Source organism: Coloeus monedula (assembly GCF_965178545.1).
Source record: "Coloeus monedula genome assembly, chromosome: 21".
In the NCBI taxonomy this organism is placed as follows: domain Eukaryota; kingdom Metazoa; phylum Chordata; class Aves; order Passeriformes; family Corvidae; genus Coloeus; species Coloeus monedula.
Window position 1 is genome coordinate 5,322,696 of NC_138801.1, and position 15,082 is coordinate 5,337,777.

Consider the following 15,082-nt stretch of genomic DNA (forward strand, 5'->3'; position numbering starts at 1 on the left):
AACAGCTCAGCAAAAGAGGAGATTGGTTGGAGGATACAGAGAGGCCCCGAAGGAACAGGGATGAGCAGCCAGATCTAATGCTTGATAGCTGTGAAATGTCCCAGGGCTGTCTTCTATATAACATCGCTGGAATTCCTTCAGTTTGGGAGTAGCCCCTCCAGAGTACTAAATAACTTGGTGTGGAGTCATCCTAGACCCCTCAGTGAGGACTTGTGGCATTTTAAAGAAAAATGAGCTTTTAGGAGGTTGAAGGATGTTTGAAGTGCAAGGGGTGAAGGAGTTGGCAGTCATGTGCCGGTCATCTGCTTGCTTCAGCATTGGAGGGAAATATGAAAGTATGACTGGGATAATCAAAAGCATGGAGAAACCTCCTTTGAAGAGAGATGAAAGCGAATGGGACTGTAGTAAAGCTGAGTAAGAGGTGCTTTCACAGACATGTTTCAAAGGAGGAGAATGCTGGGCAAAGCTGAGCAAGAACTGCTGTTCTTAATTCCCCTGTGTGTCTGTCTATGACATGAACAAGAGGGGAAGGAGATCCCATAAAAATATTATTTTTTAAAAAATTATCATCATAATCTTAATTTAAATTGTGTTTCATTATGGAACTTATTGTTTAAATTGTATTTCATTATGGAACTTGATTGTCTCAAGAAGTAATTTAATTTTAACAGTTTGGATGGTGATTTGACGCATGTAATTATCAAACATTACCTTCATGTATGACAACAAATTTACAAGAAAGAGAATTAAACCTTGTGATTCAGATCTTAAGTTAATCTCTGACTTCTGAAGATTGGATGAATCAGGGTGAACGGCACCAGAGAGCCTCAATCCGTTGCTCTCCCACAGGGGCATGTCCTACCTTGAAACTACAGTGTGTCCCACAACTGGTACAACCCTGCAAGGGCCTCACTCATGGTGATGAGCAGCAGCTTCTTCCACCACTGAACATTCACACCAACTTCTCCCACTGCAATAATGCACTGCAGCACAGCTCCCTGCCCCTTCCTGATGTCCAACTCTCCTTGTGGACAGCTCTAGCCCCACTAATGCAGCATCCCATAGCCTCCTGTCCCTACAGCCTTTCCACAGCTGGGATCCAGCTTCTCTCCTGATAATGAGGGAACACTTCTTGTTCAGTTTTGCCTGAGTCAGTGGCACTATTAAAAGAAACGTGCTGTGCTAGAGAGATGCATTCTGCTGCTTTGTAAATAAATGCAGAAAGCACGTACTCCCCTGTGGAGGGCTTCAGGGTTGCATAAACACAGGGTGGAGCAGATTCCTGGGAGCATCGTGGACATGAGGATGTAGGCTGTAAATCAGAAGAGTAATCGACACATGGGACCTGGGCAGGTTCCTGGAGTCCTGCCAATGGGTCATTCAGGCAGAGAAGAAAACTTAGGATGGTTAGTCCAAGCATCACTGCCTGCAGAGAAGAGTGGAGAGGTTTTTCTATTTCTTTGCATCATTCAACCCAAATTCTGCTCTGGATAAAGTCAGGGTCATGCAGCCTGGGTCATGTTGTGTCAGTGCTCCCACTGCTGTGAGCAAGAGGCCAGCTGAGACAACAGCCCAATAAAAAGTTTCCAGGCAAGAGGGCTGTAAATAACACAGCTAAATTGCTCCCTTCTTTCCAGGCTGACTGTGGGGAGGGTGTTTTCAGCATTGCTAGTGAGGGGTGTTTATTAACATCAGAATTGAGACCCAGACCACCCTTCAGCCTAAAAGCAAGCCCAAAAGATATGTTGTTTGTGACTCAGTACAGGGAAAAGGGAAAGTTTTAGGATGTGTCTGGAACAATGACACAATGATAACTCATAAAACCACAAATTGCCCAGCAGCTCTGACTTCTGCCTGAGTCAGGTCTTGTGGAAGGAGGCCCTGGTCTGCTCCAGGAAGCCCAATTGCTCTCCAGGACATTGCAAAGTGATACCATTTATGAGATCAGTATGTGTGATAAAGAGATTTAGATAACATGACCTATACAGGAGGGTGGAAGGAAATGCTGCTGTTTAATTTAGGGGTGATGGAGGGGACACAGGGAACTTGGAGGTTTAAAAATAAACTCTGTGTTTTGGAAAGCTTTGTGGTGGGTGGAGCTCTATGGCAAAGCCATGAACAAAGGCTCTCCTTGGAGTTGGTTTCACCAGGATGGTGTAGCCACTCTCAGGTCAGGGACAGGCAATGATGTGCTGACCCTCTTGTCCTATGAGAACTTGAAAATGCCTCTCATACAGCTTAAAATGGACAAGCTCTGCAGCCAGTTCTTCCTGAGTTGCAAGGCAGGGTTAACAGCCCAGGAAATAAGAGGTTTGTTTTCTACTTTTCACCTCGAAGCTGCTCATTGCTGTTGAATGTCAGGTCTCCATAAAACTGGAATCAGGGACCACACTTCCTCTCCCAGCCCTGTTAGTCAGCCAGGGCTCTTAATGCTGTGATTCCCATGCCCTGATTCCCATTTCTCCATATCACAGCATGTGGAGACAGGACCATGCAGCATCCTTTACCTTTGCTCTTGTTTAAGAGCACCCCACCAGGGAATCTGCATCTACACTGTAGTTTTGCAAATGCTTGAAGTCTAGGAACTGTTCCCAAATTCTGAAATTTTTGGCAGCAATTTGTTCCTCTTCTCTCTCAGTCTGGCGGGGAAACTCCCTCGTTTTGGGCAGTAACATAAGTGGTTTTTGCCTGTTGTTTACAGCTGATGGGATCTGGCTCTTGGGAAGCAATACACATCACGAGTTGCTGTGCTGTGGCTGAGTGAGAGAGATGTGGCCTCCCCCTACCCCAAGCCCTGATTCCCATCTCTCACCTTTGCCTGGTGGCAGCAGTGGCAGGTGCGGCTCTGCCTAAAGCCAGCTCTTAGCCAGCTGGGACAGAGGGAGAGAGCAGCAGAGAGGAGAAATAACTTCCCTCAGCCCCCCCTCCCAGCAGGGTTTCATCCCTGAAGGCACAGAGCAGCATAGCCAAGGAATTCTTTCCTCTAAGAGAAAGCCCAGGCATGAATCCATGTGAGGCTCAGAATAAGAGAAAATAATCTACTTCCCACACACTCACAGCCTGATGGCCTCTCTTCTAGCGTGTCACAGCAGCAGAGGACACAGTGACTCCTCTGCAGCCAGGGTGAGTATGACAGTTTGGGGCAGGAGAGTGGCTGGGAGCAGGGCAGCAGCCTGGGAGCAGGCAGGAAAGGATGGTGGATGGAGCTGCAGGGAAAAGGCAGGAGGACGTGTCACTGCCTCTCACTTGGACCTGGGCCTGTTCCCTGGGACTGGCTGAGGAACAGCAGCTTCCTCTGCTCTGCCTGAGACTAAGAGCCACTACACCCCTGCCCCTTCTCTGGGCCTCTCTTGATGTCTTTCTCCTGCTGCAGGCATCTGCTCTTCTGAGTGTGAAGGACAATTTGGGAGAGTCTGATTGTACATTCCTCATGCCTGAGGTGTCTCAGATAGCTGCAGCCAGTACTGTCACTTTAAAATGCAAACCAGACAAAATCTGCCTGAGTTTGCCAAAGGCTGAAGCATCCCAGTTGTTTCCTGAGATGCTGTGTTGGTTTTGCTTGGTCTGGTTTTTGGTAGCGAGGGGGGCCACAGAGGTGGCTTCTGTGAGAAGCTGCTAGAAACTTCCACCATGTCTGGCAGAGACAATCCCTGATGGCTCTGAAGATGGACATGCTGCTGGCCAAGGCTGGGCCAATTAGAGAGGATGGTAATGCCTCTGCAATAACATATTTGAGAAGAAAATCAAAACAAAGTGAGGGACACAGTTTTTTTCTAGCTAGAGAAGAGGAGGAGGTGAGAACATGTGAGTGAAACAACATGGAGACGCCAAGGTCAGTGAAGGAGGAGGAGGAGGAGGTGCTCCAGGCACCAGAGCCGAGATTCCTCTGCAGACTGTGGTGAGACCATGATGAAGCAGCTGTGCCCCTGCAGCCGATGGGGATCCCTGGGGGATGCAGAGATCCACCCGCAGCCTGTGGGGATCCACGGGGGATGCAGAGATCCACCCACAGCCCCTGGGGATCCACGGGGGATGCAGAGATCCACCCACAGCCCCTGGGGATCCACGGGGGATGCAGAGATCCACCCGCAGCCCATGGGGGAGGTGCCCACACCAGAGTGGATGGATGTCTGGAGGCTGTGATCCAGTGGGAGACCTGGTGGAGAGAGGGTGCCCTGCTTCCAGGCTGGAGCAGCCTGGCTTTGGAGGACTGCACCCTGTGGAAGAGCGACCCACGGTGCAGCAGTTTCAGGAGTGTTTGTCTGTGGGACGGACTCACATTGCAGCAGTTTTGGGAAAACTGCTGCTTGTGAGAGTGGACCCATGCTGGAGAAGTTCATGGAGAACTGTCTCCCATGGGAGGGACCCCATGGTCTCACAGGGGAATGACTCCTCTCCCTGAGCAGCGGAATAAAATCTTGGGTGATGAACTGACCAAACCCCCATGCCCTGTCTGCCTGTGCTGTCGGTTGGTAGGAGGGAGGAGTTGGGGGAAGAAAAGGTGTTTTAAGGGCTTGTTTTACTCCTCATTATCTTCCTCTGATTTTGTTAGTAAAAAATTCACTTTGTACCTCTAAGCTGAGCTTGTTTTGTCCTTGGAGTGTTTTCTCCCGGTCCTAATCTCAACTCATGAGCCCTTTGTTAATTTTCTCTCTCCTCTGCCCAGCTGTGGCAGGGGAGGGCAAGTGAGCGACTCTCATGGGTGCCTGGCGTTTGGCCAGTGTCAAACCACAACAGATGCTAATGCTGGAGACCAGAGATGCTGGTAACCACTTGTTACTGACTATGCAGTATCTTCTGTGTTCTGCTCGCTGAAACAAGCATGAGGAGCCCAGGAGTCTGGGGAGAGGGAGCTACAGGTGAAGCAACAGGATTTCACAGATCCATGGAAGAAGGTGCGTCATGGTGGTGAGAGCTTTTGTGCAGACTAAGGAGGGAATGCAGGTGGAGCACCCTTCTCGCTAATAAACAGCTAAAACGCTCATGCCTTTACTTGAAAAGTCATAGTGTTTGATGAGCCAGCACAGCACAGCCTCCCTTGGCAGCTGGGTTTCCCAGGATGGGTGCAGCCACGGGCAGGTGATCACTGGAGTGTGCAGGCTCCAAGGCTTTGTGCTGGGAGCAGCAGGAAGAAATGGCAGAGAAAGAGGGCACCAGTGTCCACGGTAGCACTGGAACAAGCTGGGAATGTGGCTCAGCTCTTGGGCTGAGCTGTGGGCTCAGGGCAAGCAAAATCCCAGCTGGGCTCTGTGCCTTCTCCACTAGTATGTGGAAGCTGGAGAAGTGCCACCCACCTGCCTGTCTTCTCCAGCCTGGAGCAGTCCCCTCGGGCTCTTTGCTTAGCCCCAGCTGTGGGATGTAATTGCATTCGGGAAAATTCTGGGGAATCTGAGCAGTAATTGCATGAAGTGTCGGCTTCCCTTTGGGATCAGGGTGCAGCCCAGGCTGTGCCACCCCAGCAGACATGCCAGTGCTCCACTGAACCAACCCTCTCCTTTTGCTGCTGCCAGGAAATTCCCCAGCATAGCAAGGGTGGAAAAATGTAATCACAATACTGTAGCATAATTCAGTTGGTCAAATAAATAACCTGGGTGGGAATCGAGGGTGATTTTTATTCCATAATCTTTTCAAAGCAGAATTGCTCTTACAGGCTTCTATTTTTCACTATTTTTCTTGAGCACTTCCCATGAATTTTTCATTCCTTCTGCCTCCTACAGTTCAGTTCCTCCTCCAGCAAAATGCTCCATTTTTTCCCTACAGCTCCTGGGGTCAGTCTAACCTGACAACCTAATCCTTCAAAGCCTCACATGGATTTTTATTAATAATTTCTCATTTTAAAAAAGCGGTGGTTTTGGCTAGCGGTGTTTGGTATAGGTAGACCTTGTCCTGGGTTGAGACCTCTCATGCTCAAGGTTTTAAGGCATGACTTGTAGTTTAAAGACATACTGCCCTTAGGACCTGGTCTCCTTCAGGCAAGGGCTCTGTCCCGGCAGGATGTGATCTGTGGAGGAGGATCAAACTATTAACATTAACAGCCTGCTTCCGCATGGATTAATGGGATGGCTGAACACACTTCTGGCAGCTGCATTGCCTTGGATCCCAAACGCCAGGAAGGTGCAAGTGTGGATGTGTCCTACCCAGCATGAGACCCCTGAACTTGGTAAACTGAAAAGGAGTTGGGATCCCAGGAGCATTACACCTGCCTTTGCAGTCATCTTCTGCTCCTCATCCCCATCCATAACCCTCCGCACTGGGGTTCCACTCTGTGTAACAGAGAAAGGGTTTGAAATGCATAAACACACAGAAAAAAAACCTTTTTAAAAATTAACACATCCACACCTGAGTTTGCCCAGAGGCCTTATCCCTAAACAAGGTGTGCTTCTTGATCTCTCCATTCAATGTAAATTTGTGCCAGTTGCTGGTGCAAATTGTCTAGGGCTCCTTGCCAGTGTTTGAACGATGCCAAGGAGGAGAAGGCTGGCTGGCTGGCAGGAGGAGTCCTGGCTTGTCTGCAGGTGCATATTCCTGCTGCCCAGCGAGGTGTTGGCTGCCTCGGGAGGGGAAGAAGGTGCATGAAAGAAAAAGGTCCCACTGCCGAAGACCCCGTGGACTGGATCCTCAGCTGGTAAAAACTGGAGCTGCTGGATGGAGGGTGTGATGGATTGGTGAAGGGTCTGGCTGCCTGTCCTCTCCAGGCTCCTGGGAGAAGGAGCTGCTGGAGAAAGTCTCATCCATGCTGTGGGGCTGGTCTGGCCCTGCATAACCCCAGTCCTTGGGCACTGAGGTCTTCTCTGTTATGGGTTGATCCCTATCAGCTGTGGAGAAGAGGGATGGGAGGGAGCAGTGTTTGGGATGTGGCTTTTGCCACCATCTACTTATACTTGGCATTATGGTGTTTATAATACCCTGCCGAGCTCCAGGCGTATGTGGGTCGGTTTGGATGTAGTTTGCTGGTGGACACCCCAGCTCTTACCAGAGTCTGAATCCACATGGCTGCTGCATGTCCTGGTGTCCCCACTCCCACCCCCAGGGAAGCAGCCTGCCAGAGGCCGTGGAGCTCCATGCTGGGCTGTGCCAGGACTTGTTCTGCAGCCTCCCCGACGCCAGGGAGGTGGTGACCAACTGCAAGCACCTCCCCCTTGAAAAACCAAGTGCTTGGGGTTTTCAAAGGCTCTCTGCACTGTTGAAAAAATGTAACTATAAGGCCCCATGCCAGGCGCACGAATAGTCTGTGAACTATAGGTCTGGCCACATTCAAGAGAGCCAGCTGGGTTCAGGAATAGCACAATTTATTGAATGCAACATATATGGTTCTTATGGATTGCCCATGATAAATGCCTGAACTGCAAAGTGGTGTTATAGAGCACTAACAATACAATGGCAATCACAATCTTAATTTCCCAGGTTAACACTCAGCATATTTGAGGACACAAGACTTACCAAAAGATGACCCTGCTGGGGCGGGAGAGGAGGACAAATCTGTCAAACTGTTCCTGGAATTTCAAGTAAAATTCTTATCTGCCAGTTAGATATGAAACTGGGCAGCTTTTACACCTTATTAACCACTATGGTGCAAAGTGCTGCCAACTGTGATCAAATCTTCCGTTGTTTGTGGGCGTGTTGTAAAAAGTATTTCTTGGTAGGAGGTTTTGGTTTGTCAAAACTTTTCTGGGTATCAGGTAGAAAAACTAGACCACATGGCCTCCATGCCACATTCGCCCCCCTGCCATGGCAACACAGACCGCAGGAGCTACATCCAGTTTCTATGCTTGCACCGCGGGTTGCATTGCACATCCAGCTTTGCTTTGTGCTTTGCTCACTGCTTTGTGGTTCCACCTGCACACTCAGATGTCGTGGGGCTGAGCCAGAGCATTGCACTGAGCAGTGCAGTGTCTTTGGGTTTGCAGCACCAGGGCAGAATGGCCATGAGGAAGATTCAGAGGCAAATGCAAAGAATTTTCTATTTTCCTGAAAGAAGTATTTAAGTATTTTCTTTTTTTTTCTTTTTTTTTTTCCCTTTTTTTCTGTGTTAAGGAAATGAACACCAAATTCAGCCCTTCCACTCTAATAAACTTGGAGAGCTCCTGTCAGCCCCCACACCTCTGGCTCACTGAGGTTTGCTGCTGCTAGCACCGGGGGAGAAGGAGTTAAGTTTGCATTAAATAGCAGCCCAGCTGCCTGCAGGGGCTCCGATCCCACTCTTTATTCCACAATGTTTGACAGCTGAGGAAAAGCCAGCTCCAAATTCACATGGCACTTTCTAAACCAAGGACAAAATTACATCTGGCTGCCTTGGTTCATCCTCTCGGAGAAAACCAGGACGAGCTGACATTGGGGTGGGCAAGCGGCTCTTCACTTCTTGCAGTTTTCGGGCTTTGCAGTCCAGGACCTGCCTGGTTGTGTTCCAGGCTGGTCATTCCCGGGGCTCCCCTCCCAGCCGGGGGGCCGGGAGCAGCGCAGGCTCCCGGGTGGTGGGCGCTGGTGGGCCAAGGGACAGCTCTGTCCCCCGTCCATCCCTCGGCAGGTGGACCTGTAGGAAAGGGCTGGCTGCCTCTGCATGGGAGTGCTCACTGCACTGGGCGGGACTGGAAGCGCAGCCACGGGGGACTGGGCGCAAGGGCTGGACGAGGCTGAAGCAGGCGCTCACCTTCTTCCGACCTCCTCCTTCGACGGCTGAGGAGCTTCGGTCTGCGGGTGAGCAGTGCCCGGCTGGGCGACGGATGCTCCGTGCGGCTCCGTCTGTCGGGGCACACGCCGGGAGGCGGGACGGGGGATCGTGGTGGGCTGGTTTAGAGAGGTCGGAGGTCGAGCTGTGGCCAGCCCCCCCCCGAGGGTGCTGTGTCCTGGCTCGGGGCAGCTGATCCGCAGGGAGCTGGTGGTGGCAGGGTGTGAGGAGCAGAGGAAGCCTGTTGCATGTGCTGGCTGGGCTTTCCTTACTGTCCCAGCAGCCTGGCGGGGGGTACAGGGGCTGGCTGGGCTTTCACTGGAAAATGAGAGGATTTGTGTTGTGTTTAAACGCAGCTGTTCCTGCTTCTCTCCTGAGGGGTTCTCTCGCAGCCCAAGATCTCCCCTGGCTTTGGGTGCTGAAGCGACCGAGCAGCACGTTTCCTCAAAATGATGGAAAATAAAGTGTTCCTGTCATTTACGTTCTACAGCACGATTTTGATTTTAAAAATGTATGTCGTTGCCATCATTACGGGGCAAGTGAGACTCAGAAAGAAGGTAAGATCCAGATTCATTTTCCTTCTCCCTTTGCTTGGGTTTCTGTGTTTTTACTTTGTTTTTTTATTCCTCTAAAGTTCAACAAAATTTTCCTAAGCAAGCTGCTTAGCTTTAGAAAAAAGTTTTCTTTGACTTAAGTTAAAAGCAAAACTTGTTTCATAGCTGCGGCAGATAAATATCTCACTTCTCCTTGACCCTTTTTGCTTGTTTCTACCATCTGTAGCTTGATGTTTATAATTTTGGAAACCTAATCTAAATAATAATCAGATCTAAAATGCCAAGCAGGTGAGATGCTTCTAGAAAGAGTCTGTTTACAGTTAATTTGCAGGGTCTGGAAGAAAAGGAGAAGAAAGAAAAAAAAAATGGTTTAAGAAGAAATCATTGCAATGGTCTTTTTTCTTACAATGTAGCAGAAAGCTTTTGAGCTTTTGGAGCTGACTGGCTATGGGAATGCTCCAGGAGAGCAGCAAGTCGTGGGGAATAAAACAATAGCTGGAGGAAGTGGTTCTTGGTCGGAGGGAAAATACAGGGAGGACCAGCTCCCGTCAGGAGCTGGGGCTAACTGGACTTTTATCACCCTCACCCCAACTCCTGGTAAAACTCAGCTATCTGTAAAATCTGTTTAAAGTATTTAAGGAGTTTCTGACTTCGTCAGTAGAGTGGGAGAGAGACATTTTTGCTCTCAGATAGAATACAAATGCCCTGTGCTGTGGCATCATTGTAACTGATGATTTGTCTTCTCCCCTTGTGATTCTAAATGATGCTCCAGCCCTGGGACAATTTGGACTTGTAACATAATTAAAGAAAGCACCAGGGCCCTTTCCAGGCTGTAAAATGAAGCTGTCAGATGTAAGTAGGTCCCTGAGGAACAGCTTCTGAGCATAGGTGGGGAGCTTGCACAAATTATTTTCATTTGTAACTTTATTAGTGTAGGATCCCATTTCCCCATGGGAAAGCCACACAGTCCCACTGCCAAAAAGCCAGCCAGGGAATATTCTCTAATCTGTCAGTCCTGGTTATCTTTTGGAGGCCACATTGTGTCTGTCTGCAAGCTCTCTGCCAGCAGTGATCTCGCTGGCTGGCAAAGTCTCCTGTAAATGGATTTTGTGGGAAGAAGTGGACTGGGGTGAGGTGGGAGCTCCTTTGAAGCCCTCCATTTGGTACCTGCTCAGCAGGCAGCATTGGGTTTTTTGGAGGACAAGGAAAACCCCTGGGGAGATGCAGGGTTTAACCCCCAGGACCGTGTGCATGGAAGCGCAGTAGCCCTTGTTTTTAAAGTGGTGACAACTTGGGGTAGGTAAAAATCCCCACAGGACTTCAAGATTAGGGGCAAAGCTTCTACCTGTGAGGTTCCTGAAGACTGTAAGCAGGTGGGGACTCTCTCTTGCAGGCGTTTGCAAACCCGGAGGATGCCCTGCGCAATGGGGGGGTGCAGTTCTGCCGCGAGGACCCTGACGTGGAGCGGTGCCGCAGGTGAGCGGTGCTGGCATTCCTGGTGCCAGGATTTTCCCTCTGGTGCCAGCATTCCCTCTGATGTTGGCATTCCCTGTGCCACCATTCCCTCTGTGCCAGCTGCTGGCAAAGAAGTGGGAAGCTAAAGGGCTCGCTAATCAAGTAATGTTGTAGATGGTTGGAGTGTCTCGAGCTCTGCTGTGGGACCCTGCACACTAGAGCAGTTTAATATTTAATGGGAGCCTGGTGTGCACTGGAGCAAGGAAAAGAGAAGGATCCGGGTTTGCGTTCAACATCCAACTCTGACTAACTCTTTTCTAGGTGCTCAAAGTCCCACAGGCTCCCACTGTCTCATCCTGTACCCACACTCAAAGGCTCCTTGTGTCCTGCTCTGACAGGACCCCAGCTTCCCCCAGATCCCTGCACAGCTTGGACAGGGAACAGAGTGACTGGTTGCAGTGCTGTAGACGGCTGCCCTTTTTGGGGATTCAGGAAGAAGCCAAACAGGATTGAAATAACTTCTGCCTCTCTAACTGGGCAAACTCTGAATGTTACCCCTCTTCTGTGAGAATCACAGTTTCTCAGAGGTAAAACACAGGTTGATTCAGCCCTGGGCTTGATTTGCTGTCCCCCTTACCAAAGGAGGTGCCCCAAGTGCTAGGCTGGATTGCTGGTGATGTACAGGAAAGGGACTGGAGCCGTACCCTGCTTTCCTGGAGCCCTGGGCTATGCGTGGGGACCTTACTGCTCACGTCCCACTGCCTCCAGCATTTGCTTTAGAAAACATCCAGTGCCACCTAATTGTTCGGCTTCCGGGGGGGGGGGGGGAGGAGGATGGTAAATGAGCCATTTCCTTCCTAGCAAAAAGAAAATAATAGCAGAAATAATAATCATAATCCTCTTTTGATTATTCAGAATAAACAATCTAAATAACTAGAGCTGCAGCAAAGACCTGGGACAGCCTGGGATCGACTTGGGCAGTTAAAGCTCTTAGAGTCCATTCTTGCTGATCTATTTGCAGCCCTGAAGAAGACAGATTCAAACCGAGGTGTTTCCCCAGAGCAAGGGCAATGTCAGCTTTTCATCTTGGGCTGTATCTGGGGGGAGCAGAGCCAGGGGTCTTTGCAGGACAGGGACAGAGCAGGGTGGGATGTTTACCCCCTGCCTCTTTAAAGAGTCTCCTGGCTGCCTCTCAGCTCTCTCCTTTCTCCTCCCTCTTCTTCCATTTGTCCTTCCATCCCTGCTGAACCCCAGAGTCCTTGGGGTTTATTCAGAGGATGGTGCCTGGGGGAGGAGGGACACAACCCACACTCTTGGCATGACCGGATCCTGTTTCGGTAGAGCTGTGGGTGGTGGCAGGGATGCTGTGATACCCAGGCAGGTGCATGTTCAGCTGGAGCACAGGGTTTGGTCCCATCAGCGCTGATGTGTCACCACATGGCCATAGCGGCCCCTCCAGCCATACTGTGGTGCTGCTACCCAGGTGCTGCTGGCACAGTGTGGGGGTCCTTGGAGCGCTCCTCCCCAATCCCCTTTGGATGCATTCATGGAGAGGTGAAGCCACAAACCCTCCCATCCTGTGAGTTTCTCCACTGGAGAAGCTGTGGTCTGGAACTGCCTTTTATTGTGTAGCATGGCCACATCTGGGGCCATGCCGTGCTGGCACCACACCAGTTTTGAGCTTTTCACAGCTTCACAGGGTCTTTGTTTTGCTCTGTTTATTTGAAAGCTCCAACCCTTGAGCTGTCATCTGCTGTGGCAAAGGCGTCCCAGTCACGGAGAGAAAGTTTCAGGAGCTCAGTGTCCCAAGGGAGAGACACGGGGTGTGAAATCCTCCTGCCTCTGTGTATAAGGGAGAACTGATGCTTTTGGGGGCTGTGTCTGTCCCATCCAATGGAGGAGAGGCCCAGCAGCACCTAGGGATGGGTACTCTGGCTAGAAGGAATGAGGGAAAACAGGGAATTCTGGTGGGAAGGAACAACCTTATGTCACTTTTCAGGGCCCACCGCAATGACATGGAGAACATCTTTCCCTTCCTCTTCCTCGGAGCCATCTACTCCCTGCTGAATCCCAGTCCTGCAGTGGCCAGGATCCACTTCCTCATCTTCTGTGTGGGACGGATCATCCACACCATTGCCTACCTCCTGCAGCTGAGGGCACCCACACGCTCCGTGGCCTACAGTGTGGCCCAGCTGCCCTGCTTCTCCATGGCCCTGCAGATCCTCCTGGCCACCACCCCGTACTGGTAACACCCAGAAGGACTGACCACCCGAACCCCCTCATCCTGACTCTGCTGGTCCCCCCTGCCAGTGGGAGAGAGAGTGTGTGTGTGTGTGTGTGTGTGTGTGTCACCAGGGATGTCACCAGGGAGGTCAGCTGCACCCTGAGGATGTTCAGTGCAGCCTTGATAAAATTCCACTGCCATCAGAATTTGTCGGAGAAGTCACCAGGGAGAAGGAACGTGCAGGAAGGGGATGTGGAGGCAGGTTTCTCTCTCTCCTGCTGAGGGTGAGAGGTGGAAAGCACATGGACTACCCCTCGTGGAAGGGTCATTGAAGGAAAGGTTTTCTGTGTTTGGAACGGGGAAGATGTGCCTTTTCCTCTTGGTCATGAATACCCCATGAATCAGGAAGGGGAAATCATGGGGGCCCAACAAAGTCTTAGTCAGCAGATGTGGTTGGTAGCAGAGGTTATAAAGCAGCCACCCTTCTCCTGCCCAGCCACGTGCATCTGTGGGGATGTGAGTCCCTTAGGTTCCCTCTCCCACAAGGAGGACAGGAGGCAGGTGCCTTCCAGGAAGTGTAACAGGGAAGTCAAAATCTCAGGGGTGATGTTGTGAGGCCACTGAAGCGTTCAGTGCTCCCAGTGCCACCTCGTCTCACACTATGGGACACAGCTCCCTGCCAGGAGCCTCACTGCAGGCAGGATTCTGCTAACTCCTGGCAGCTCCCAGCCAGCAGCAGCTGTGGCTTTTCCATCTCAGCCCCACCACAGCAAGATGCAGAGCGACATGCCTGGAGCAGCCAGCAGGAATCCTTTACCCTGGACACAGAGCCTGGATACATTTGCCGGACACAAAGCTCTGGGAATTCTGGAAAGTCTAAAACACTCACACAAAACAGAGTTTTCTCCCAAAGAGCAGTCATGTCCACATGCCACTAATGCCTGAAAATGCCTCCAGGGCATCAGACTGAGTTTCTCCCCGTGTTTGCAGCCTTTCTCTGGCCACAAAAGGGCCGTTGCTATTTGGAAAATGTGCCATGATCGCTTTAGGGGTGTTTTCTTTCAGCTGTTTCCAGCTGTCCACTGCTGCCACGCCATTCACAGCCCTGACCAGCTGGTGTTTGCAGAAAGCTCTGGAAATGACCAAAGGGGCTTTGAAGACAGTATTGCTGCTCTGTGTCACCCAAAGGTGTCATGTTGGAGAGGAGAGGTTGGGACCAGGGTATTGCATGGTAAAAAAGCCCCATGAGCTCCTCTGCTACACAGCTGTCCCCAGGTGCCAGGGGCTGCTCCCAGCAGCAGCAGCAATGGAGCATCCCTCTGCATGAGAAGACAGGAGCAAAACTCTGCTCTTCAGTGCCTCCTCCCTCCTCTGAGGGCAACACAGAATTGGACTAAGATCACAGAGACAAGCCAGAATGAGTAGAAAATAAATTCCCCTTCCATCTGTCCTGTGCACTGAGGCTGTTCCATTTATTGCTCTCCTCAGAGATGCTTTTGTTGAGACCTCACTGAGCACTGGGGACACACCTGCTCAGAGTGGTGCTCAGCCCTTGCTCAGCTCGGGTAGAAGTTTCTGTACCAGTAACTCCTGATCCCAGTGCAGTTGTGGCCTCAGGCCGAGCTGTGTGGTGAAGTTTGGAGCGGAATGCCTTGCTCTCCCACTGTGAGGAAGGTGGGCAGGATTGCAGGTTCAGTAGTTCACTCTTGGGCACTTCTCCTTCACACAGATGTCTGGGTAACACAGACCCTTCTTAACAAGTCTTTTCTGCCTCACAGGGTGCACAAGATCTTGAACCCCTGTATGTTTCTCTGCTGCTGCACATGCATCCTCGTGGCAGGAAGCAAATATTCCCAATAAAAACAAATCATTGTGCTCTGATACATCCTTCCTTCGGGAGCAGCAGATGCAGCTGGGCAGCAGCTGGGTCCATCCTCAGCAGGATGTTAAACCCCACTGTAGAGCCTGGAGTGCCCTGGGACTTCTAAAGAGGCATCCCCTTCCTCTGCACTCACGTGCCCTGCAGAGGAACCTCTTTTCCAGGTGTGCATTATTTGTGCTGATCCTTTAAATTTAGCAGAGCTGGGAATTACAAGCAGCTCTGTTCAGTTTTCCTTCCCTGAGCAGCAAATTGTTACAAAGCTTGGTGTTCACTCAAAAATCCTGGAGGGCTGGAGAAGCTCA

At 50.7% G+C, this 15,082-nt stretch overlaps 1 protein-coding gene across 1 annotated transcript; it reads left to right on the forward strand.

The window, feature by feature from the left end:
- Nucleotides 1-9,114: 9,114 nt before the first annotated feature.
- PTGES (prostaglandin E synthase) lies at nt 9,115-12,923 on the forward strand (the record flags this gene model as incomplete). Its single annotated transcript, XM_082295447.1, has 3 exons — nt 9,115-9,222; nt 10,613-10,695; nt 12,674-12,923. 3 exons carry the CDS (start codon nt 9,115-9,117, stop codon nt 12,921-12,923), a joined length of 441 nt encoding a protein of 146 aa, XP_082151573.1.
- Nucleotides 12,924-15,082: the final 2,159 nt, after the last annotated feature.